This window comes from Mirounga angustirostris, unplaced genomic scaffold (assembly GCF_029215605.1).
Source record: "Mirounga angustirostris isolate CCGP_5_RB_7025 unplaced genomic scaffold, mMirAng1.0.hap1 SCAF_11, whole genome shotgun sequence".
Classification (NCBI taxonomy): Eukaryota; Metazoa; Chordata; class Mammalia; order Carnivora; family Phocidae; genus Mirounga; species Mirounga angustirostris.
Window position 1 is genome coordinate 12,149,285 of NW_026991719.1, and position 27,549 is coordinate 12,176,833.

Genomic DNA, 27,549 nt, shown 5'->3' on the forward strand with positions numbered 1-27,549 from the left:
CCAGCCTCCTCGGTGTGGGCGCTATGCCCTGTGAGACCTGGTTTTATCCATCATCCTAATCTCAGGGCCGAGCACGCAGGCGGCTTCAGTAGAGGTTCTTCAATGCTATGGATTGAGCCGTAGCCATGCAGGTCAACAGGCTGGCCTCAGTAGACCGCAATGCACAAAGAGGTTTCTGTTTCTCACACCTTTGCCTTGGGCTGCTCTATCAGTTCTTTCTGCTTCAGTCCTTGACAGCGTCTCAAGCAAATGGTGTAGCTTTCCAGTCACTTGTACTTATGAAAGAGTTCAGGGCAGTCGAATCAAAACTCGGATCAAAACTGTCTTCCTGCCTCTGACACACAGCTGCTCTCCCTCCAGCAGGGATGTACTCTCCACTGACGTACTCTCCGTGCACACTCCCCGCTCCATGTCTCCCCTTCCGTCCCCCCTCCCCACTTCATTCTCGCTCCTTTAGGGATGGAAAGGAAGATGGGAGAGGGCTGTGGGCATCTAAAGAAGGAAACAGCCAAGTTCTCTTTCCTAAGCCAGGGTTCTCTGTGGATCCCCCAGGCTGTTCCACCGTCCGGGGTCCTCTGCTCCGCTGTGGTGGGCGTCCTCAGGTTCTCCATGCAGACTGTCTTGTGGGGCCTCTGCAGACCTGTCTGGGCACCTCTGCACTGCATCCTCCCTGACGTGGGCGATGCGCTCTGACCAACATCCTCCATCCTACCCTCTACTCGGCCTCCAGTGGGGCACTTCCAGCTTCACTCCCCTGCCTCCTCTTGGCCCTGCAGGTGGTTCTCAGCCCCAAAGGCAGGGACTCCATCCACCTCCCTCCAGCAGCCTCCGCTTGGTCCCAAGGATACACTGGAGGGCAGGCTGCTTGCAAAGCTGTCCTCTCTCACCCAATCACTGGAGCTTGAATCAGCCTTCCACCTTTAGACTTCTCCGGCTACAAGGCAGGCCCCAGTTTCTGTTCCATGGTGATTGGCTTCACCATTGTGCATGTTGGGGAGCATCCGACCAGGAAATAATAGGCCAGTCTCTCCTCTATGGACAACTCCACGCTCTGTGAGCAGTTCTCGGGCCTGACTTGAGGTAGATGGGGACGCAAGCAAAGGTATCACTCAAAGCACATAATCGCTAGTGTGGCGTGGGCAGCAACTCATCCGAATGGGCCCAGTTGTCAGCACCCCGCCTGGCTGCGTGTGCAGACGGGCTGGACCTCGTTCCCACCCGGTCCTGTCCTATGGGGAAGGGAGTGGAAATGCCACAGCCCTCTCTGCGGGCCCACACCCCTTGCGTCTCTGACCCTCTAGCTGTCTCTCCCACTGCCTGCTAGGTGAGGGTGACTGGACCAGTTCAGCTGCCCCATCGGTCCTGTGTGGATGCAGCCAGGACCTCTCACTAGGATCAACATCCTCCTGCATAGCCAGTCAAGGTTGTACTGGATCAAGGATCTGCCAACCGAAGGTTGCCAAGTATGCAAAAGCATCGTCAGGAGATCCTGAGCTCTGTATCACTGGAGGCGGTCAAGCCCGATGTACGAGAGATGGTAGTAAGGACGGGGTAGAAGGTGGAATGAAAACGAGAGTCTTCATTATTCTGATTATGACTTGATTATCCTTAGTGAGTTCCTTTTTACATTTTTCAATTCTGTACATCTCAGGATCTTCACGTTTTCTGCAATAGCCGTAAAATCAGCCATGAGGAGAAAGAAGGAAATAAACAGTGATGTTCCAGATCTGGATCCCTGAAGCCGTCCTGGAAATGGATACTTGCCGCTGGGTTAGTCCGCTAGGGCTGCTGTAACAAACTCTACAGACCAGGTGGCTTAAACAACGGAGATTTATTTTCTCACATTTCCGGTGGCTAGAAGCCCAAGATCAGGGTGTGGTCAGGGTTGATTTCTTCTGAGGCTTCTTTCTTTGGCTTGTGGATGGCTGTCGTCTCCTGTCTTACCTGGGCTTTCCTCTGTGCACATCTGTGTCCTCATCTCTTCTTCTTGTAAGGACACCATTCCTATTGGGTGATAGCCCACCTCTATGACCTCATCGTACATTCATTACCTCTTAAAGGACCCTATCTCCAAATTCAATCACGTGCTGAGCTACTAGGGCTTAGGACTTGAACATACGCATCTTGAGGGGATGTGATCCATCCCACAGCCGCTACCATGCAGAATTTATTTTGTCCCTCACTGGCACCAGAAGGCCCTTCTAAGGCAGAAGAGTTAAGACCGGAGCCAGCTGCCAAGCCCCCGGCGTCTTCCATCCACCCACCTGCTGGAGAGCGGCAGCCTCTCTGCAAAGTCGTTTTCAATCCCATCTTGCATTCTGTGGTGCCCTTTCCCACGGGGGAAGCCTGTTCATGTAAGGATGCAGCCTTCTTTATGGCAGCGTATGGAGAATGGGGCTCAGCAATTGAATTGCATCCTAAACACATGCCGATTCATGAGGCAGCCCTCATCACTCAGCCCTGACGGCAGTACTGCTGGTACTCGTACTGCCTGGCAACAAGATCATCCCTTCCCTCCACTGAGGGCACCCTGCCAAAAAGCCAAGTCTTCCTGGCACATTTTTCCCCTTGAAGGCTGCTTCTTGCTAATCCAGCTTCAGCTTAAATGGCGTCTCTTTAGAGAGGCCTTTCCCTGATTACTCAACATAAAGAAGTCCTCACCCACCCTACAGTGATCACGGTAGTGCAGTTCTTTCCTTCCTAAAACATGTTTACCACCTATGTCTCCACTAGTCCACAGCCATCATGAAGAGCATGTGCTGAGGACATTCACAATAGTCCACCATGTTGCCCATTTGAGGTTTGGGAAATTTCGTGCACCATAGGCCTAGCAAGTGCTGTCCTCTCTGTCACTTTGGATGTACAGTTTATTGCTACTTTTTCATGCCACTTGACACAAGTAAAGATGTAATTATGTAGATGGTAGTGGCCCCATGGGATGATTTGTGGGGGCAATGCTTTAGCCTATGGTTATTTCCATGAGTACCTTTCATTGCACTCTATGTTAAGGAGAAAGGAGCTGCCTGTCAATATGTAACTTCAACAGAAGCCCCTCATGGCCTCTCCACCCATCTATAGACAAAATCTGAAGCCACCACTGAGACATTCTCATTGACAAAACCAGAGGGAATGTCTCCTATGCCAGTAATGGCTATTTTGCTCCAGCATCAGCTTGTTCATTTTAAAGATTTATTGTCTTTTTTTTTTTTTTTAAGATTTTATTTATTTATTTGACAGAGAGAGAGAGACGGCAAGAGAGGGAACACAAGCAGGGGGAGGGGAGAGGGAGAAGCAGGCTTCCCGCTGAGCAGGGAGCCTGATGCGGGGCTCGATCCCAGGACCCTGGGATCATGACCTGAGCCGAAGGCAGACGCTTAACGATTGAGCCACCCAGGCACCCCTAAAGATTTATTTTCTAATAGTACTGTGCTTTCTTTAGTATCAGGCCCTTCCTCATAGTTATTCTAAACTTGAATTAATTATTCCAAAGACTTCACTGAATGCTCCAATCAAAAGACATAGGGTGTCAGAATGGATAAAAAAACAAGACCCATCTATACGTTGCCTCTAAGAGACTCATTTTAGACCTAAGGACATCTGCAAATTGAAAGTGTCAGAATGGAAAAACATTTATCATGCAAATGGACATCAAAAGAAAGCTGGAGTACCAATGCTTATATCAGAGAAACTGGATTTTAAACCAAAGAGTGTAAGAAGAGATGAAGAAGGGCACTGTATCATAATAAAGAGGAGTATCCAACAAGAAGATCCTACAATTGTAAATATTTATGCACCGAACATGGGAACACCCAAATATATAAAACAGTTAATAACAAGCATAAAGGAACTCAATGATAATAATACAATAATAGTAGGGGACTTTAACACCCGACTTGCCTCAATGGACAGACCATCTAAGCAGAAAATCAATAAGGAAACAATGGCCTTGAATGACACACTGGACCAATTGGACTTTACAGATATATTCAGAGCATTTCATCCTAAAGCAGCAGAATACACATTCTTTTCAAGTACACATGGGACATTCTCCAGGATCGATCACATACTAGTTACAAATCAGGCCTCAACAAGTACAAAAAGATCAAGATCATGCCATGCATATTTTCTGACCACAACACTATGAAACTTGAAGTCAACCACAAGAAAACATTTAGAAAGACCACAAATACATGGAGGTTAGAGAACATCCTACTAAAGAATGAATGGGTCAACCAGGAAATTAAAGAAGAAATAAAAAAAAAAATATATGCAAAACAAACGAAAATGAAAACACAACAGTTCAAACTTCTGGAATGAAGCAAAAGTGGTCATAGGAAAGCAAGTACATAGCAATACAGACCTCAAGAAGGAAGAAAAGGGCGCCTGGGTGGCTCAGTTGGTTAAGCAACTGCCTTCGGCTCAGGTCATGATCCTGGAGTCCCGGGATCGAGTCCCGCATCGGGCTCCCTGCTCAGCGAGGAGCCTGCTTCTCCCTCTGACCCTCCCCCCTCTCATGTACTCTCTCTCATTCTCGCTCTCTCAAATAAATAAATAAATCTTTAAAAAAAAAAAAAGAAGGAAGAAAAATCTCCAATAAGCAACCAAACCTTACACCTAAACGAAGTAGAAAAAGAACAACAAATGAAGCCTAAAGCTAGCAGAAGAAGGGAAACAATAAAGACTAGAGCACAAATAAATAATATAGAAACAAAAAAACACAGTAGAACAGATCAATGAAACCAGGAGCTGGTTCTTTGAAAAAATTAATATAATTGATAAACCCCAAGCCAGACTTATCAAAAAGAACAGAGAAAGGACCCAAATAAATAAAATCACCAATTAGAGAGGAGAAATAACAACCAACACCAAAGAAATACAATTATAAGAGAATATTATGAAAAATTATATGCCTACACATTGGACAATCTGGAAGAAATGGATTAATTCCTAGAAACATATAAACTACCAAAACTGAACCAGGAAGAAATAGAAAAATTGGACGGACCAATAACCAGCAAAGAAGTTAAATCAGTAATCAAAAATCTCCCAACAAACAAAAGTCCAGGTCCAGATGGCTTCCCAGGGGAATTCTACCAAACATTTAAAGAAGAGTTAATACCTATCCTTCTCAAATTATTCCAAAAAATAGAAATGGAAGGAAAACTTATAAACTCATTCTATGAAGCCACTATTACCCTGATTCCAAATTCAAACAAAGACTCCACTAAAAAAGAGAACTACAGGCCAGTATCCCTGATGAGCATGGATGCAAAAATTCTCAGCAAAATACTAGCAAATCAAATCCAACAGTACATTAAAAGAATCATTGACTACGATCAAGTGGGATTTATTCCTGGGTTGTAAGGGTGGTTCAGTAGTCACAATTCAGTGTGATACATCACATTAATTTAAAAAAAGGGTAAGAATGTAGAAAAAGCATTTGACAAAGTACAAGATTCATTCATGATAAAAACCCTCAACAAAATAGGGATAGAGAGAACATACCTCAACATCATAAAGGCCATATACGAAAGACCCACAGCTAATATCATCCTCAATGGGGAAAAACTGAGAGCTTTTCCTCTATGGTCAGGAATAAGACATGGATGTCCACTCTCACCACTGTCACCATAGTACTGGAAGACCTAGCCTTAGCAATCAGACAACAAAAAGAAATAAAAGGCACCCAAATCAGCAGGAAGAAGTCAAACTTTCACTATTTGCAGATGACATGATAGTCAATATAGAAAACCCAAAAGACTCCACCAAAAAATTGCAAAAGTGATCCACGAATTCAGTAAAGTCTCAAGATACAAAATCAATATACAGAAATCTGTTTCATCTCTATATACTAATAATGAAGCAGGAGAAGGAGAAATCAAGGAATCAATCCCATTTACAATTGTACCAAAAACCATAAGATACCTAGGAATAAACCTAACCAAAGAGGTAAAAGATCTGCACTCTGAAAGCTATAGAACACTGATGAAAGAAATGGAAGAGGACACAAAGAAATGGAAAAACATCCCATGCTCATAGATTGGAAGAACAAATATTGTTAAAATGCCTATACTACCCAGAGCAACCTACACATTTAATGCAATCCCTATCAAAATACCACCAGCATTTTTCACAGAGGTAGAACAAACAACCCTAAAATTTGTATGGAACCACAAAAAACCCTGCATAGCCAAAGCAATCTTGAAAAAGAAAAGCAAAGCTGGAGGCATCACAATTACAGACTTCAAGTTATATTACAAAGCTGTAGTGAACAAGACAGGATGGTACTGACACAAAAACAGACACACAAATCAGTGGAACAGAATAGAGAACCCAGAAATGGACCCACAACTATATGGTCAACTAATCTTTGACAAAGCAGGAAAGAATATCCAATGGAAAAAAAGATAAGTCTCTTCAACAAATGGTGTTGGGAAAGCTGGACAGCAACATGGAAAAGAATGAAACTGGACTACTTTCTTATACCATACCAAAAAATAAACTCAAAATGAGGGACACCTGGGTGGCTCAGTCGGTTGGTCGTCCAACCCTTGATTTTGGCTCGGGTCATGATCTTGGGGTCATGAGATGAAGCCCTGAATTGGGTTCCACGCTCAGCACCGAGTCTGCTTGAGGTTCTCTCTTGCCCTCTCCCTCTGCTCCACCCCCTGCTTGTGCTCTCTCGAAATAAATAAATACATAAGTAAATAAAATCTTTAAAAAAAAGTAAACTCAAAATGGATAAAACACCTAAATGTGAGACAGGAAACATCAAAACCTTAGAGGAGAACCAGGCAGTAACCTCTTTGATACTGGTCCTAGCAACTTCTTACGAGGTATGTCTCTGAGGCAAGGCAAAAGCAAAAATGAACTATTGGGACTTCCATCAAGATAAAAAGCTTCTGCACAGCAAAGGAAATAATTGACAAAACTGAAAGGCAATCTTCGGAATGAGAGAAAATATTTGCAAATGACATATCTGGTAAAGGGTTACTATCCAAAATCTATAAAGAACTTACAAAACTCAACACCCAAAAAACAAATAATCCAGTTAAAAAAATGGGCGGAAGACGTGAATAGACATTTTTCCAAAGAAGATATACAAATGGCCAACAGACACATGAAAAGATGCTCAACATCACTCTTCATCAGGGAAATACAAATCAAAACTACGATACCGCCTCACACCTGTCAGAATGGCTAAAATCAACAACAGAGGAAACAAAAGGTGTTGGTGAGAATGCAGAGAAAAGGGGAACCCTCTTACACTGTTGGTGGGAATGCAAACTGGTGCAGCCACCCTGGAGAACAGTATGGAGGTTCCTCCAAAAAGTTAAAAATAAAACTATCCTCCTATCCAGCAATTGCACTACTAGTTATTTACCCAAAGAATACAAAAATACTGATTTGAAGGGATACATGCACATCAATATTTATAGCAGCATTATCTACAATAGCTAAATTATGGAAACAGCCCAAATGTACATCGACTGATGAATGGATAAAGAAGATGTGGTATATATAGACAATGGAATATTAGCCATCAAAAGGAATGAAATCTTGACATTTGCAATGACGTGGGTGGAGCTAGAGTTTATTATGCTAAGCGAAATAAGTCGGAGAAGACAAATATCATATGATTTCATGCATATGAGGAATTTAAGAAACAAAACAGATGAACATAGGAAAAAAAAGAAAAAAGGGGCAAACCAGAAAACGGACTTTTTTTTTTTAATTTTATTATGTTAGTCACCATACGCTACATCATTAGTTTTTGATGTAGTGTTCCATGATTCATTGTTTCCGTATAACACCCAGTGCTCCATGCAATATGTGCCCTCCTTAATACCCATCACTGGGCTAACCCATCCCCCCACCCCCCTCCCCTCTAAAACCCTCAGTTTCTCGGAGTCCATAGTCCCTCATGGTTCATCTCCCCCTTCGAATTCCCCCCCTTCATTTTTCCCTTCCTACTATCTTCTTCTTTTCTTTTTTTTTTTTTTTAACATATAAGGTATTATTTGTTTCAGAGGTACAGGTCTGTGATTCATCAGTCTTACACAATTCACAGTGCTCACCATAGCACATACCCTCCCCAATATCCATCACCCAGCCACCGCATCCCTCCCACCCCCCTCCACTCCAGCAACCCTCAGTTTGTTTCCTGAGATTAAGAGTCTCTTATGGTTTGTCTCCCTCTCTGGTTTCATCTTGTTTCATTTTTTCCTCCCTTCCCCTATGATCCTCTGTCTTGTTTCTCAAATTCCTCATATCAGTGAGATATGATACTTGTCTTTCTTTGATCAACTTATTTCACTTAGCATAATCCCTCTAGTTCCATCCACGTTGTTGCAAATGGCAAGATTTCATTTTTTTGGATGGCTACATAATATTCCATTGTATATAGAAATACCACATCTTCTTTATCCATTCATCTGTTGATGGACATCTTGGTTCTTTCCATAGTTTGGCTATTGTGGACATTGCTGCTATAAACATTGGGGTGCATGTTCCCCTTTGGATCACTACATTTGTATCTTTGGGGTAAATACCCAGTAGTGCAATTACTGGGTCATAGGATAGCTCTACTTTCGACTTTTTGAGTAACCTCCATACTGCAGAAAACAGACTCTTAACTATAGAAAACAAACTGATGGTTACCAGAGGGGAGGTGGGGGGGGTGGGTTAAATGGTTGATCGGGATTAAGGAGGGTACTCATGATGAACACTAGGTATTATATGTAAGTGATGAATCACTAAATTCTATACCTGAAACTAATATTACACTGTATGTTAACTAACTGGAATTTAAATAAAAACTTGAAAAAGAAAAAAAAATTATCCCAAAGAGCTCAATCTGATGTTATTAAGGTAGTAATGGGTTGAAATGGAAATCGTTAATAAAATGGCTTTGCTTATTTAATCCGTAGTATAGGCTTAAAATCCAAACCGATGAACAAATATATACAACTAGTATGTGTCTCTTCATCTGTGAAACCACACATGAAATGTAGATTCAATCCGATTTCTTATTTATTGAGCACCTACTATGTGTCAAGTATATGCACAGCAGGCAGCTAAGCTGCTATGAACATTCTTGCCCATGATTTTTCCATATGTTTTCTTTTTCTTGGGTATTTACCCAGGAGTGAAATTCCAGGTCATAGAGTATACGTATGTTTAGCTTTGTAACTCTTTCCTTATCCTCTCTTATATTGTACACTTTGATTCCTTTATGCACCGAGCCTATCTCTCTGAAATGTTTTGAATGCTGTAGTGGTTGTATGCTTCATTCACTGCACAGGCTTTCAGTCCTTTAACATTTACCCACGTAAGTGGCTCCATTGACAAGATATGTAATCTAGAACTATGTCAATCCTGTTCTGATCTGAATAGCTTGGCGCTTTGTGCTATGACCAAAACTCAACTCCGACACATCACCAGCCAGCTCACACTCTTGAATTTAAGAGGAAGCAATGAAAAGACAGGATATCAGGTCAAATTATCCCCAACATCTGAAAGACAACATAAATTCATGCTCCAAGGACAGCTGGCTAGCACCTTCCATTTCCATGCGCTGTGCTGAGTTTATCGTTCTCATCTGCACGAGCAGGCCTATCACCATATCAGCATTGGTAACCAGCCTTTCCAGTGTAAATCATGTCTGTGTTGATTCCTGATCAACAATGGTCTTGCTTTTTAAGTTTGTAGATGTGAAATCCTTCTACACTTCAGCTCTTTAAGCTGGTCTGATACTATGCTCACTTTAAAAGCATTTTCTTGCACAGGGAATGGTTTTGGTCAGTCCTAATGTCTGGTACTTTTATGAAATCAGTGTTAATGATAAAGAGCAGTGCCATCTAATGGAACTTTCTGCAATAATGGAAATGTTCTAGATCTGTGCTGTCTAGCATGGCAGACACTAGACAGCGGTGGCTATTGAGCCCCTGAAAAGAGCAGCATGTGGTGAGAAATTGTGTCAAACAGTATTCACTAAGTGCTAATAGTTAATGCCACTTCAATAACCAGAAAACAGAACTACAAATATTCAGCCCCAAACACTCTGGAAACTTTAACATCAATCATCATAGGTGATTTAATAGTTGTTTTCCAAACTCATAAAACAGGGGCTCAACTTTCAAGCCGTGACACTTCTGCAAATTTAGAAAGTTACCAAGTTCTTTAAGTCCAAGGCTTGCCAATCAGATGACTGAAAATGTAACCTAATTTCAAGTTCCAAGGTGACATACCTGTTCAATTTGAATAGTAGTCACCAGGAAAAAGAGGCCATAATGTTCTTTCAGAGTGCAAAACATAAGGCAAATGGAGGGGGAAAAAAATCCACCCTCCACTTAAAGCTGCCTTAGCCATTCTGTGACCCGGATTAGAATATCAGAGAAACAAGCCAGCCCCCACCTAGAAGGTTTAATGATTAAACCCCATTATTTGGGTTAATACTTAAAGAGAAGCAGCCCATCTCCTGTCAGTTATTTACGAAAATCTGTTGGGAAAACAGATTAGTTGTCCTTTCTGAACTGTACCTCCAGAGACTGTTTCCTCTGCTGACTCCAAGTCAGAATCCTCCCCCGCCCCTTCTGTTGTGACCCAGCTAAGTGCACCTTGGAAAGAACTGAGCCCTCTCTGGACGGTGTCCTCAGCCTCAACTTTCCATCTTTTCAGGGCTAAAATAGCCAACTCCTAGATAAGCTATCTTAATTGGGAAAACAAACATCACCCCTTTCTTTCCCTGGTGAACAAAAGATGACCTTCCAAGAATGGCCTCACCTGACTCTCACCTCCACAGATAAACATCCGTAAACATCCGGGGAGAGTTTCCACCTCAAAGGGAATCATTTTGGTCAGCCCTAAGTTCTGGTGGTCGTGTCAAGTCAGAGTTAATGATACAGAGCAGCGCTGTCCAATGGAACATTCTGTGATGATGGAAATGTTCTCTATCTGCGCTATCCAACACGGTAGCCACCAGACGTAGGTGGCTATTGACCACCTGAAATGGGGCTGGTGCTGCTGAGAAACTAAATTTTCTATTAATTTAATTTATGTACAAACATGGGACTAGCAACTCCGTTGGTCAGTGCAGCTAGAGAACAGTCATTAAGAGCTTCCTGCCATGAACTAGGTTTGCTGGATTATCTCTCTCGTCCTCAAAACAGCACCTCACAGTTGCCATTGTTATAACCATCTTACACACCAGGGAACTGAGGGTCTGGTGGTTAAGGCATCCGTGCCAATGGGAGGAGTGGAATGGGTGTCACTTGAACCCTTCTGCACCACACTGACCTGCACTGGGTCTTCACTGGTCATCACTGGTCAAAACTGAAATTGCAACAAAGCCTCAGAGATGCTCTGAGGATGACCAGAAGGAGTGGAAGAGCATCTCCCCTAGTGGGCATTCTGTGGATGTCATTAGAAGCCCCCCAGGCAGGTTGATGTCAGGGCTTTCCTCTCTACCACATTGCCTCTTCGTGATTTCAGTCCCCAGATTCCACCTCGTTGCTCGAAAACCACGTAGATTGGGTGACTCTGATGTTAAATAGAAAATTTGGATTTCAAAGCAACCATGAGAAAAAGATCAACAAGTACACTTCTGCACCACTCTGAGAGTCCTATCATTTCCCTCTCCTGGGTAGGTGATATTTTATCATAGATGACCCATTTCTGTTTGGTGACTCCACCTGAGGAAGCTTCTCTCCTCTCCCTCGCCTTGGTTGCAAGGGCACAGTCAGGAAAAGTTGGATTAGAGGGAGAGGCGGCCAAAAGTTAGACCCGTCATTCTAGCAATTTCACTATTAGGTGAAATGGAAATTTCCTAGAAGGGAGAGCTCACATAACTTAGCCCTGAAAACAAAGTCAGACTAGATGAAGTTATCTTGAGAAATGTTAGACTAGATAAAGTCATCATGGGAAGGAAAAGCCAGTAGATGGAGATACCACAAAGCTAATTTTTTACATCAGGGAACAAAGCTATGTTAGAGACAAATCTGATTCAGCTTTAGCCTTAAACTTCCTAAAAGTATCAAACGTCTTTCTTTCACTCTACTTAGTCACTTATGTGACCAGAATTGAAGACAGTAAAATGCTGAATTGTAGTGTAAGCCATTCATTTGAAAAGAAGAAAATATCTTCCCTTTTGAATTATGATTTCCCGATGTCTGTTGTCTCATTTTTTAAAGGTAGAGAAAAGAACACTGCAAGTTCTTTTTTTTTTTTTAAGATTTTATTTATTTATTCATGAGAGACAGAGAGAGAGAGAGAGGCAGAGGGAGAAGCAGGCTCTCCGCAGAGCAGGGAGCTGGATGCGGGACTCAATCCCAGGACCCTGGGATCATGACCTGAGCCAAAGGCAGACGCTTAACTGGCTGAGCCACCCAGGCGTCCCAATGCAAGTTCTTTATAGAGAGTAGCAGAAAAGGCAAAAGAGAGAGGTAGAAATCACCTGTAATTCCACCAGCATCAATGACCATTGTTAATGTTTTCTAAATATTTGGAACATATTTTCCTTAGCCTTGGGTCTGTGTGTGTGTGTATAAATACAGATAGATTACTTCTTAACAAAATAACTGGAAATAGAATGGTAGCTCCCAGGGGCTGGGGGATAGGAGAATTGAGGGAATGGAGAGATGTTGTTTAAGGGTACAAACTTGCAAGGGGAACATAAATAAGTTCTGCAGATCTAATGCACAGTGTAGTGATTAGAGTCAACTATAGTATTTTGTAAACTTCAAAGTTGCTAAGAGACTAGATCTTACTTGTTTTCACCACAAAAAAGAAATAATTATGTGACGTTATAGAGGTTTTAGCTAATGCTGTGGTGGTAATCATATTGCAGTATATCAATGTATCAAATCACATTTTACACCTTAAATTTACACACAGTTATATGTGGATTATATCTCAATAAAAAACTGGGATTATACTATTATGAAACTTTGTCACCTACTCCCTTGAATTTAACAGTATATTTTGAATGTATTTCCACATCATTAAATATTCCTCTATGATATAATTTTAATGATTGTTGAATATTGTGTTCATTTTATGGGTATATCACATGCTTTTAAATCTAATTTACTTTCTTTTTTACTATAGTAAAAAAACTGATAAATATTCTGGAGGTTAACAACTTTCTGCTCATTTGTAATAATCCCTTTTGTATAAATTCTTAAAATTTAAATTCTGGGGTTCAAAGTTATACAAAAATGTAAGGTTTTGGTACATGTTAATTTCCTTTCAAAAGTATTATATCAGTGTATGTATTTTTGGCAGCATAGGCATGTTCATTTTCCACTATCCTGCACCAGATATTATGGTCCTCAAAACTCTTTTGGCAGTACAAATGGAACAGCAGTATATAAATACTGCTTTGATTAGCAATTCTTTGTTTCATGTACAGCTGAACGTTTTACATATTGAATAGCCATTTGTATTTGTTTTTTGTAAATTGCTTATTTGATCCTTTACCCTTTTTTGTGCCGAAGTGTTCATTTTTCTCAGATCTTTCGTGTTGCACATTCTTTGTCAGTTATTAGTGTCCCCTTTCAATTTGATATGTGATTATACCCTTGCATTTTCCTGGAAAGCAATCCTGTCTTTCATATTATGTACACATACTTTAAATCCTTTCTTTTACTTTTCAGCAGTAATACCTAGCTGATGACGACGTTGTTCTTGTTTGTCTCACCGTAGTGGCGCTGTCAGAAGAGGCTGATGTAATGGTGGGAATAACATGGACCCTCGTCTTCCTCCTCACCCTGATGGGAATGCTGCTCTTCCGCAGGATCTTGTGAGTCCTTTTAAATATAATGGATCTCTAGTTTACTAAAAATTCTTTTTATCAGTAATTGATGTTGAGTTTTATCAGTTGCCTCTTCAGTATCTGTTAGTATGATCACTGGGTTTTTGCCATCTGGTGCATTATACTAATACATTTGTTTACATTGATCCAGTCCTTAGATAAACTCAGTTTGATTATTTTTAACATGCTACCGGACTTATTTTGCTACTTTCTTCCCTCAGATGTTTAGACCTATTTTCATAGAAAGAGTAGTACGTGGGCTCCTTTTCAGGTGCTAAATCCTGAAGATTCTCTCTTTTTTTGTCATTATAATATCACCTTGAAAAATCATACAAAAATATTTCCAACATTTCCTATGTATAGAAATATTCAGGGGCACCTGGGTGGCTCAGTCGGTTAAGCGGCTGCCTTCGGCTCGGGTCATGATCCCAGGGTCCTGGGATCGAGCCCCATGTCGGGCTCCCTGCTCAGTGGAGAGTCTGCTTCTCCCTCTCCCTCTGCCTGCCTCTCTGCCTACTTGTGCTCTCTCTCTATCTCTCTGTCAAATAAATAAATAAAATCTTTAAAAAAAAAAATTCAAAAAGCATAAAAATAAAAAAGTTACAGGTAAATAATCTGAACATGCATATATGGGGCAAGTTCTCTGAAAACTCCATTTCTTCCATTGTTTTAGTTATTTCAGATTTAATACTTCTTTCTGAATCCATTTAGATTCCCTACAGTTTCTTAGAATTCAGATTTTCTAGTACTCTCATGAGCTTTATTTTTTAAAATTTAAATTTACTTATTTTTATTTAAATTCAATTAACATATAATGTATTTATTATTGCTTTCAGAGGTACAGGTCATTGATTCATCAGTCATATATAATACTAATACCCAGTGCTCATTACATCACATGCCCTCCTTAATGTCCATCACCCAGTAACCCCATCCCCCTACTTGTCTCCCCTCCAGCAACCCTCAGTTTGTTTCCCATGCTTAAGAGTCTCTTGTGGTTTGTCTCCCTCTCTGATTTTGTCTTGTTTTATTTGTTCCTCTCTTCCCCTATGATCTTCTGTTTTGTTTCTTAAATTCCACATATCAGCGAGATCATCTGGTAATCATCTTTCTCTGATTGACTTATTTCGATTAGCCTAATACCCTCTAGTTCTATCCATGTCATTGCAAATGGCAAAATTTCATTTTTTTGATGGTTGAGTAGTATTCCATTGGATATATATATACCACATCTTTTTTTTTTTAAGATTTTATTTATTTATTTATTTGATAGAGACACAGCAAGAGAAGGAACACAAGCAGGGGGAGTGGGAGAGGGAGAAGCAGGCTTCCTGCTGAGTAGGGAGCCCAATGTGGGGCTCGATCCCAGGACCCTGGGATCATGACTGAGCCAAAGGCAAACGCTTAACAACTGAGCCACCCAGATGCCCCTATACCACATCTTCTTTATCCATTCATTTGTTGATGGACATCTGGGCTCTTTCCATAGTTTGGCTATTGTGGACATTGCTCCTATAAACATTGGGGTGAAAGTGCCCCTTCAGATCACTACATTTGTATCTTTGGGGTAAATATCCAGTAGTGCAATTGCTAGGCTGTAGGGTAGCTCTATTTTCAACGTTTTGAGGAACCTCCATACTGTTTTCCAGAGTGGCTGTACCAGCTTGCATTCCAACCAAAAGTATAAGAGGGTTCCCCTTTCTCGCATCCTTGCCAACATCTGTCGTTTCCTGACTTGTTCATTTTAGCCATTCTGCCTGGTGTGAGGTGGTATCTCATGGTGGTTTTGATTTGTATTTCCCTGATGCCAAGTGATGTTGAGTCTTTTTTCTTGTGTCTGTTGCCCATTTTGTATGTCTTCTTTGGAGAAATGTCTGTTCATGTCTTCTGCCCATTTCTTGATTGGATTCTTTGTTCTTTCGGTGTTGAGTTTGATAAATTCTTTATAGATTTTGGATACTAGTCCTTTATCTGATGTGTCATTTACAAATATCTTCTCCCATTCTGTTGGTTGTCTTTAGGTTTTGTTGAACGTTTCCTTTGCTGTGCAAAAGTCTTTTATCTTGTTGAAGTCCCAATAGTTCATTTTTGCCCTTGCTTCCCTTGCCTTTGGAGACGGGTCTAGCAAGAAGTTACTGCAGCTGAGATCACAGAGGTTGCTGCCTGTGTTCTCCTCTAGGATTTTGATGGATTCCTGTCTCATATTTAGGCCTTTCATCCATTTTGAGTCTATTTTTGTGTATGGTGAACAGAATAGAGCAATACACTGGATCCTATGTGTATTTTGGTCTGGTTGTTAGAAAACTAGATCCCAAAACTGTAAAGAAAGAAAAACGTATTTTTGTACAAAAATAAAATTAAATACAAGGAAAGGATAGAATGTAATTTTTAAAATGAAAATTAAAAAAGATTTAAACAGGGGCGCCTGGGTGGCCCAGTCATTAAGTGTCTGTCTTTGGCTCAGGTCATGGTCCCAGGGTCCTGGGATCGAGCCCCGCATTGGGCTCCCTGCTCGGCGAGGAGCCTGCTTCTCCCTCTCCCACTCCCCCTGCTTGTGTTCCCTCTCTTGCTGTGTCTCTCTCTGTCAAATAAATAAATAAAATCTTTTAAAAAAAAGATTTAAACAAAAGAGTTGATAAAATAAGAAATTGGTTGAAAAAGGAAAGAGAAAAAAAATTAAAATTGAAAGACTATAAAGAATCGTGGAGAAAAAACCATGAATTCTATAGGCTATATTCCGCTAGTGCTGGAGTTTTGGAGTTCCCACTGAACCTGCTCTTGGCGGGATGTTCTTGCTGATCTTCTGGGGGAAGGGCCTGTTGCTCTGATTCTCAAGTGTATTTGCCCCAGGCAGAATTGCACCACCCTTGCCAGGGGGCCAGGCTATGTAATTTGCTCCTGATTGCTCTTTGTGGCTTTTGTTCCCTGGAGGCTTTCCTCACAGCTTTAGAGGATGAGAATGAAAATGGTGGCCTCCCCTTCTCAGTCCTGGAGCTGAAGCCTTGGGGCCCCACTCCTTAGTGTGGCCTCAGAGAAAAGCAATCAATCAGTCCTGTCTCCCTCGTCTCCATCTGCACTCAGTGCTTGCCCAACCTGTGACCGAGTGTTTCTGTCTCAGGTACATGACCCTGTTTCAAGTCTCCAAACCCTGCAGACTCCTGCTGTGCAGTCTCCCACTGCTCCTCCTATGGGGGGAAGTGGGGGTCTAGCTGGTTCTGCTGTTTGTTGGGCCCCTGCTTAGAGAGCAGTTGTCGGACTGTGACATGGTTCGTAGTTTATGGCAACCCCCTGCTGAGAGCCCACTCCTGGGCTTGCTGATTGCAGCTGGATTCCCTGTTCTGATGCCTGGGAACTCAGCCTCACTCAGGCATCCCTGGTCTTCCTGTGACTCCAAAGATCCTGAGACTACACTGTCCCACCTAGGATTCCGCCCCCTCTTTGCCTCCTGAGCGTCTTTCAGGCAGGGATGTCCCTCACTGGAGCAGACTTCTAAAAGTTCTGATTTTGGGTTCTGCTGCTATATCGCTTTCTGGTAGCCAGCTAATGGATGCTCCCTCCTCCCGCAGTTTATCTTCCCATATATCGCCTTGGGTTCGCTTATCCGCACCTCCTACCTTGCAGAAAGTGGTTGCTTTTCTCTTTGTAGAGTTGCAGCTGTTCTTTTCTTAGATCTCTGGTTGAGTTCACAGGTGTTCAGAATGATTTGCTAACTATCTAGCTGAATTCCTGGGACCAGACGAAACTAAGGTCTCCTACTCCACCGTCTTGCACCACCGTGCTCTATGAGCTTTATAGACTATCTCCCATAAAGTATCTATATTTGTTGCCATGTTTTATATATTTGCTAGTGAATACATTTTTTCTTATTTTCCATTGGACTTGCCAGAAATTTTGTTAATTTTTGTTGTTTTTTCAAAGAACACGTTCTTAGATTAATTTTTATTTCTATTATTTCTGTTTTCTGATTCACCCATCTTATTTACATTTATTAAGTTCTTTCTCTAGTTGTTATACTTGTTTTGTTGTTCTGTTTATAACTCTTAAATTGACTAATAAGCTCGTTTATTTTTGGTCTTAGTTAATAATGAAAACATCTGTGGCTGTGAATTTTCCCCTGACCACTTCTTTGGCCATGTGACATAAGAAGTGCAGATGTACAGTGATCTCATTATTATTCATTTTCAAAATAGTTATAGTTTTAAGTTTTTCTATACCCAGTAATTACTTAGAAAAGTATTTTCTAAATTTCTAAGCCCCCTTCAAATATAACTAAACATATATAAGTGTGTATCTCATTTTAAATAGCATTCTTATTAATCTGAAGTACATTGATGTATTTTTACTTTTAGAATTTATAAGAGGAAATCTGTATAACTTACCCACTAACATCCAAAGATATTTCATTCATAACTTCAAATAAGCATCTAACAATATTATTTTAAAAGGAATCATGAATGGGGCGCCTGGGTGGCTCAGTCGTTAAGCGTCTGCCTTCGGCTCAAGTCATGATCCCAGGGTCCTGGGATCCAGCCCCACATTGGGCTCCCTGCTCCCTGGGAAGCCTGCTTCTCCCTCTCCCGCTCCCCTGGCTTGTGTTCCCTCTCTCGCTGTCTCTCTCTGTGTCAAATAAATAAATAAAATCTTTTTTTAAAAAAAGGAATCATGAATGAATACCATGCTGTTAGAGTAAATTTCCTTTTTTACAATAAAGGCATTATAGGTGACTTTCATATGGTTTTAGAGCAGATTTATCATAATTTTAAAGAGCTATGAAATATATAATTTCTTAAGGTAGTAAGATTTTTATATCAGGATAAAGCAAATTCCTGACTATGGGCTAATGTGCTCATATGACAACAAAATTGTCAGATATGCAGCCCAAAATGTCATGATTCAAAATGTCAACTTGTATAGGTCCTGTCAGTTGAATAGAAAGACAAAAGCTCAAGTGACAAATATGAGACACTGTTAATAACTTGACTTCAAATCCAAAGACACTATAAGTTACATATTACATAGAAAGTACTAAAAATAAATTAATTGTTAAATAGCTTTATGGAAACCTCAATAAAATAGATGGAAAACTGAACTGGATTCTTGCCTGCCAACATACTGTCTTTACTTTCTTATATAATATCTTGCACAAATTTAGTATGTAGAAGTTTTAAGTAGTGAACTTCCACAGGATTCATCTTCATGTAATTTGCTTCATACAGTGCTCATTTTAGCAGTTCCACATATAGGAACCCAATAACCTATTAGTAACAGTGGTAACGATGACAAATAAAGCAATTTCAATCATTCTGAATATGTTACTATTTACTTCCAATGTTCAGAGTTTAGACAACAAAGATAAAAAAGAGATTACTGTTGCCATGAGCAATACAAAAGGTACCGAGTCTCCGGAGACAGGAAAAAGAAATTGATTTCTCTGTGTTTTTTTCATACTCCACAACACTATTGAAAAGCAGTTTCTCATACATAACTATTGATCTACTGCCCTGGAGAGTAAATTAAATATGAGATCACATGGAAAGAAAACACGTGTCATTCTTTTAATTCATGCAAGATAACTTTTAAAGTTCATAGTGCTGTAAAAGCATGTGGGCATATGTATACTCCATTTACTTGCAATCAAACAAGAAGTAGTAGGAGTCAATGTCCCTTTTGAATTTTGACCCTGATTATTCCACTTCATTATCACAAACAGAAATTAACTAAACCTATAGCACCTCAATCTACTACAGTAAACTGTGAAACCATTTAAAATATGATGTTACTCTGGGGTGCCTGGGTGACTCAGTTGGTTAGGCATCTAACTCTTGATCTCAGCTCAGGTCTTGATCTCAGGGTCGTGAGTTCAAGCCCTGCATTAAGCTCCATGCCCAGCATAAATAAATACATAAAAAATAAATAAAAATAAATACATTAAAATAAAACAAAATATGATGTACTCTGCACATTTTTAAAAGATTTATTTATTTATTAGAGAGAGAGAGTGTGCAAGCACAGGGAGAGGGGCAGAGGGAGAGAATCTACAAGCCAACTCCCCACTGAGCATGGACCCCATCACGGGGCCCAATCCACGACTCATGAGATCATGACCTGAGCCAAAACCAAGAGTCAGAGGCTCAACTGACTGAGCCACCCGAGCGCCCCTGTACATTTTTATTGGTTTTTGGGAAATGTATCTGGCGTGACACATTAAAAGAAATCAAATAAAACCTTTAATCACTGAATATGGAAACCTACATTTTTAAAACTAGTATCTCAATTATATTTAGGACCACTCACTAATTTTCTACAACAGAAGTTGTAGATTTTTTTTTTTTTAATATTTTGTTTTTAAGTAATCTCTACACCCAACGTGAAGCTCAAACTTACAAACCTGAGATCAAGAGTTGCATGCTCTACTACTGACTGAGCCAGCCAGGCACCCTGAAGTTGTAGATTTTTAATAAAAAATGATCCTTCCTAGTTTAATTGGAATGAAATTGATATATCTATATAATATACAATTTCAAGAGGTTTATAATAATTACCCCAATATTTTTAGAATACTTAAAGAGGTAATAAGATGATTCTAGTCTCTTTAAGCTATCATCAGGTTAAGATACATATGGGGATAAAAGATTTTTGCTTCTGTGCAAACCTATTGTATTTTAACTCAGTGGTTCTTAATCAGGGGCAATTTTGTCCCCCAGAGAACACCTGGAAATGTCTGGAGACATTTCTGGTTGTTAAAACTGTGGGGGACAGGGATGGGGACTTCAATGGCCTTCTGATGGGTAGGTGGAGACAGGGGATGCTGCTAAACATCCTTCAGTGCCCAGGACAGCCCCCTACACCAAAGAGTTATCTGACCCTAAATGTCAGTAGTGCTGAGGCTGAGGAACTCTGTTTTAACCTAATGGTGCCACTTTCATTGTGCAGATGCTTTTGGGTAATGGACCACGTATCCCTTCCTAATTTCCCAGTACCAGAAACAGCAACTTAGGATCTATTGGAGACAATATTTGGCACTGACACCTTGATAAATTGGGATCATTTTTTTTATTGTTCACATGTACAAATAAATAGGTCATATGTCATATTCTGAGGAAAACCTCCTAGTTGTATGGGTAGTGAGTGTCACCCTTGGAGACACGAAAAAGTGGAGAGCCCCACAGGACAGCGAGGCACGAGGCATTGGAAATGTTCACCTTTCCTTGTGGCCTGGAACCCACTCCCATGCTCCGAGCCAAACCTTGTTCCGAGGTCCCTGGATAACCCCCGTGGGTCTGACCTCCCACCTGCTCCACCACCCCCTCCCCACTGCTGTCCCAACAAGGTTTTCCTTCTCGGGGTTTCTTCAGAGACCATACTCGTGGGGTTTTATTTTTTCTCTCCCTGCTCTGTTCATTCGTGCTCTGCTTCTCAGATTAGCTAGCAGCCACCTCCACCCCCTTCCTTCTTGTCTCACATCTGCTCACCATTTGAAACACCACGGAACAGTGTCAAATTAGTAAACCTGAACCGATCTCCTAGATCCTTTAGTCCAGGCATCACTTTCCAGGTGGACACAATAACTGAGGTCCAGAAAAAAGTGGCGTGAAGTCCATATCACTGATAGATCATTTCCAAAGTCCCCTTCTCCCTTCTCCTGCTTCATTCACTCATTCTATGAATTCTTGTCCCCTTTACTTCCCACCTTCAGAGCCTCCTAGGTGCTGCCCTGGTTGTTCGGGGCACTGTGGCTGCCAGTCAGACGGGAACTTGGACAGCTCTCCGTCCTGGAATGCTGTGCCTTCCTTCCGTCCTTTCCTCCTTCTTGGCATTTACAGTGGAGTCATCACCACACTGAAATCTTCATCAGCACCCCGGGGCCCATGTCAGGGAATCAAACTCCTTGGCCTCTAAGATCTGAACCCCACTTGGCTTTTCAGATGCATCTACCCCGATGCCTCCTCCCCCATCCTCCTGAGCCATCCTACCTGCCAGTCCCTACCCCTGGGCTGTGTCTCACCTCTGCCCTTTGTTGTGTGTGTTTGTTTTCTTAGTTTCCTTAACTTCAATGCTGTGAGCTTTCATTTTTTACCTTTAAACATCGTAGCCATTCTTCCAGGTCTATCTCAATTAACTCCTTTGAGAAAACTTTCCCCTTTTTTGGTTTTTTTGTAGAGTTTTATGACTGACTTGTCCAATCTACTAACTTTGTATTCTCTCCTTTTCCTGTATTCTCATAGTATTTATTTCACATTTGTATATGCAGGTCTTGCCAAGATGATATACTTTTGTGTCCAACAAAATTGAAACTTCCTGGAGGGCAGGGACTGAATTTGTTTCATTTTTTTGCATTTCTAATGGCTCATGAATATTTGTTGAACATAACTGAATTGACTAATCCTAATCATAAACTTGATTTCTATGAAGCCCAATACATTTTTTCTCATTCCTAGACAGAAAAAAAAAAATGGTTTCCAGGATCTATCTTAAACAAGGCTTTGGAATATTTTGTCTCCATCCTGATATTTTATGCCCTATTTTAGGACAAGAAAATGTTATGAAACTATGATATTCAAAAGGCTCATCAATTTTTGTAGGTGAAATTTATAGCCATAACCATGATGAACTTTGACTTATTTTTCACAGGCTAACATTGTCTTACTTCAGTGAAAGTGAATCGCTACTGCTTAGAAACAAAAATTAGGCAAACCGAGTGTAGTTTTGCCAACATCATATTCCTAAAGTGGGAATTTAAAGAACAGTTTCTTGGATGATATGGATGTGTGCCTGTGTGCCTTCATCCTGTGAATGATAAATCATGAGGTTTAGTAGTAAAAGCAAGACTGTACTGAGTCTTCTGATATTTTCTCCTAGAGGTTTAATTATTTACACTACTTCTTAGATGTTACATGGGACGTTTTTCATGGTCTTGGCACCTAATGCTTGCTTTTCTAGGCTAAATTCTTGCAGCCATGCCTGGAGTGGGATTTTTCAGTCTTTGATTGCCTATTGGGCTGCCTGTTGGAGTTTACCCAGAGGTCTGTAGCCCTGCCCATATGTACTTCCTTTGCCAGCCTTTATAAAGAGGCAGAGGGGGCATCAGGCCATATACTCCTTTGGCTAGAAGCTCTCATTTTCATAACAGAACCTTAAACTGCCCTCCTCCTAGTTGATATACAAAGCATATGAATTAATATCTCAAAGCTTCGGCCCGTAAGTTTTGGCCAGTGTCAATGACCTTGTACTCTCTTCTATATGAATAGTTCGCAGCAGCCCTTTAATGAGAAATGTTGTTTCTGAAGACTGCAAAGACCTCTATTCCTACAAACCAGAGATACTGGATAGGTTTGTTATTAATCAGTCACAAAATTTTTTCCTTCCTTTCTCCTTCCTTCAGCCTCAAAACTTCCCAGTACAGTTATTCAGGCAGCTACTATGAATGGATCCAAGTTGAAATGCAAGTTGAAACCTTGCCATCCTGGGGAACAATAATCTAAATGCTATTGTGGATTAGGCCAGACCATTCAGGACCTGAGTACTTTACTTAGTTAAACAGGAATGTTTGGACGTGGTTTAATGCATTGTGCTTTATGATTGTAGCAATGATTTACATGGAGGGGAACTCTGTAATTCCTTATGACATGTCCCACTTAGCTGACAGCATCATCTTTATGAGAAACCAGGATTTTTCTTGGTACTAAAAATTGAAAAAGCTTTACTTCCCCAGATCAATCAAAGAAAAACCCTAACTTTTATGTTATGAACATCGGAAAACGTTAAAATGGTTACCATTCTCTTTTTTGATGGGCATTCGGACGTTTACAGTCAGATCCCTAACAAGGACATTGTCCCCTGTGCTCACAAGGGGAAGGTTCAGGAATCTAGCAGCTTGTCTACTTGTTTATCTTATCATTGGCTGCATTATTCTCTTCCTTTTAAGCTCCCCTTTTCTTGATTCCTTCAACTATTTCGTTTATCCAGCATTGTGTTTATTTTCATAAGTTGCCTCAAATCATTTGTAGAAGTCAGCTCTTCCTAACTACATAAAAAGTAACTCAGTGACTCAGTCTGTATTTGGCTTTTCTTGTTATTTTTTAAGGCAAGAAATGGATGACATTTGAAACATTTTATGTAAATAAAGCAGAGTTCTCAGGGTCAGAGTGAGCTCAATTTAACTGTTCTGTTGAAAATTGTTCTTTCCTCTGTGTTCCTTCTAGCTCAACATTGTGAATGTTGCCATCATCTTCAAGGCAGAAATGGAATGGAGGAGGTTGGGAAGGAAAGAGAACTAATATGTGATCCTAAAATCATTATTGCTGGCATATGAAGAATTATATGTAGCAAATCTTTTTTTTTTTTTTTAAAGATTTTATCTATTTATTTGACAGAGAGAGAGACAGCGAGAGCAGGAACACAAGCAGGGGGAGTGGGAGAGGGGGAAGCTGGCTTCCCGCCAAGCAGGAAGCCCCATGCGGGGCTCAATCCCAGGACACTGGGATCATGACCTGAGTGGAAGGCAGATACCCAACGACTGAGCCACCCAGGCACCCCTATATGTAGCAAATCTTGCTACTATGGAGGAAAAACTGTAGCTCTCCACTGGAGTTAAAAGGATATTACATTCAATGAAGATTTATTGAGAGTTTCTTGTGCAAGGGGCCATAGTAAATACTACTAAAGTGGCTTCCTATGTTTTTCTGCCCCAAATATTCCTACTAATCAGATCAAGAAGGCCTGTGGTTATTGTCAAATGACAGAAATAATACAATTGAGTAACAAGTGTGATGTCCTTTATTCAAGGGAAAACAATGTATGGATTGGGGAGTACAGTGCCTCACAAGCATCGTTCCCCATGGATTTCAGGCAAGAGCGAGTTTCACAGAGCATTCGAAGAGGCAGCCCAGAAACAGAGCACAGTTGGCTAAGAAGCCAAGGGTTTCCTTATAAGGCTAGCAGGTCCTATTTTCTAGGGTAAGGTAGGCCCGCTAAAGCAGAGCGGGGGGACTGTGACTAGTGTATGTTAACTGTTTCCTGTAAGTGCCAGCTGACTTAGGTTTAGATCTGTGCTGTGGGCAGGGCCACTGGAGCACCCTCCAGTTTGCGAGGGCCAATATACAAATTTACTTTAGCATTACCAAGTCCTTTTCCACCTATCAACCCCCTTAACACACCTTCCTTTACTCTCCAGTCATTTCTTATTCTTCACAACCCAAGTTGGGGCAACATCAGGCTGGAAGCTCCTTGAGGCTCATTAGTGACTGGACTTAGAGTACCTAATAAATATGGTTTGAATGAACGAGTGACTGAATAGCTAACGAAGAGAGCCCTGGCCCCAGGAGTGCTCATTCTGAGATTTTTGGATGGGAAAAAATGTTGGTTATGTATAACCTCTTCATTTTTTTTTTTTTTTTTTCTGGACTCAGAGTTGTAAATGGAGGGAACAAGGCTAGCAGAGTGATCTTAGAGCACAGGGCTGCAGCCGGAGTTTCAATCTAAGTGGGGTGATGTCAGGTCTGGCCCTAGACAGCCAGAGCACCCTGGGTGCCTAGGAAAGATGCTTGGGAGGAGACATCAGGAAATACAGGATTGCTGCTTACTCCGTGCATCTGTCAGCTGAGGAGCTGGAAGGAACAGGTTTTCCAGGTCACATTATAGAACATGAAACTTGGCTAGAAGGAACACAGGTTTAATGGACATGAAAACTGGCTGGGAGGAACATGGTTCTATGACCTATCTACCAGTTGGGTTTGTCCGCTGAACAACTACGTTGCTTCTCATTAAGTCGTGGTGTTTCAAGCCAGGAGAAATCTGAGGAAAGTTATATTTTAGATGAGGACCATGAGTCCACAGCCTCATTTCATTATACAAATGCCCCTGGAACCAAGCTCTGGGGCCTGAGTAGGATTCTCAGGACCTGAGCGCCCCCCAACAGGCGCTCCCTGAGGTACCAGGGACCAGGCCTTGCCAGTGGGGACCAAAGGGGGTGTGGCATGCACAGTAAGGTGGGATTGAGACAGAGTGCACCTAGCTTTCCTGGGACTGGATGGGCATGGCCATGGCAGGTTGCAAGGAAGTGGCCTGGGCAGAGAGCAAAGGGATAGCCCAACTGGGAGGGGCACGGCTCAGGAGAGGGGCATGACCAGTGGGTGTGAATGGGGTGTAGTTATGGTGGGAGGGAAGTGACCATTGACTGGCACAGAGGCTAGCCAGAGGAGTGGCCTTCGAGGGGGAGGAATGTTGGGTGCAGGAGGGAATGTGGTTAGGACTGAGCTCATTTGTCATGGCCCAGCCAGTAGGGGCATGGTGCAGGTGGATCACAAGGGCATGACCTTTAGTGAAGGTGTCTGGCAGGTTAGGAAGGGGCTCATTTATGACGGTGCATTGGGAGCAAGGCCCTAGGGGTAGAGGTGTGCTCAAGGCTGAGCTTCGAGGACTTAGCCTAGCCAAAATAAGTGTATTGGGAGGTAGGAGGTGGCCAGGAGTGAATGAAAGGAACTGCCAGTTGGTAGTGCTAGGGGTGTGACCTGAACAGGAAGTATGTGGCCAGGTGGAGCCCAGAGGCATGGCTTTGAAATGATGGGCATGGACATAAAGAATTCCAGAAAGGTGTTGGGGCAACAGCCAGAGACCAGAGAGATGTGAGGGGGGCATGATAGAAGGGTGGCCCAGATGGACCACAAGAGTGTAGCCATAATGGGAGGGATATTGCTCATGCAGAAAGGTCAGGAGAAGCTCAAGAGACCATTTATCTATACATCCCACAACATCTTGTCTTTCCCACAATTCCTCATCTCTCCCCAAGTCTCTACATCTCCCAGAATTCCTTGTTCTCACCCACAGTTCTCCATTATAACCCATAATCCTCCATTCTCCCCTAAAATGCTTCTTTCTTTTCCATACTGCTTCTTTCTCCCTCATAATTCTTGTTTCTCCCACATTTCTGTTTACACACATAATTCCATGTCTGTCCTGCAATTTTTTAACCATCTTTTTCTTACTGAGGTATAATTGACATATAACATATTAGTTTCAGAGGTACAACATAATGATTTAATATTTGTATATATTGCAAAATGATCACCACAATAAATAGTTAACATTTGTGCCCATATGTAGTTATAACAATTCTTTTCCTTAGGATAAGGACTTTTAAGATCTACTCTCACAACAATTTTCATCTATGTAATACAGTATTATTAACTATAGTCACCATGCTGTATATTACATTCCCACAACTTAGTTGTTTTATAACTAGAAGCTTGTACCCTTTGACCCCATTCCCTCCCCTCAAACAACAGTCTGTTCTCTGTATCTATGAGTTCGTTTGTCTGTTTCTTTAGATTCCACATAAGAGATCGTACAGTATTTATCTTTCTCTATATGACTTAGCATAATGCCCTCAAAGTCCATGTGTGCAAATGGCAGGATTTCATTCTTTTTTGTGGCTGAATAGTATTCGTGTGTGTGTGTGTGTGTGTATATATATACATACATATGTATATATATATCACATCTTCTTTATCCATTCATCCCATCAGTAGTTTCCATATCTAGCTATTGTAAATAATGCTGCAATGACATGGGGGTGCTTTTATCTTTTTGAAAATTAGTATTTTCATTTTCTTTGGATAAACACCCAGAAGTGGAATTGCTGAATCATATGGTAGTTTTATTTCTTTTTTTTTTAAGATTTAATTTATTTATTTGTCAGAGAGACAAATAGAGAGAGCACAAGTAGGGGGAGCTGCAGG

The 27,549-nt window shown here is 41.3% G+C and overlaps 1 protein-coding gene across 8 annotated transcripts in view; it reads left to right on the plus strand.

Annotated features, from left to right (window-relative positions):
* CA5B (carbonic anhydrase 5B) overlaps positions 1 to 27,549 on the plus strand; it is a 131,348-nt gene that overhangs the window by 35,523 nt on the left and 68,276 nt on the right. For all 8 annotated transcript variants that reach the window (XM_064573791.1, XM_064573793.1, XM_064573792.1 and 5 more), the window contains one exon: positions 13,705 to 13,801. In XM_064573791.1, the coding sequence (XP_064429861.1) occupies positions 13,745 to 13,801 (57 nt within the window). In that variant the 5' untranslated portion in view covers positions 13,705 to 13,744. The remainder of the gene's footprint in view (positions 1 to 13,704; positions 13,802 to 27,549) is intronic.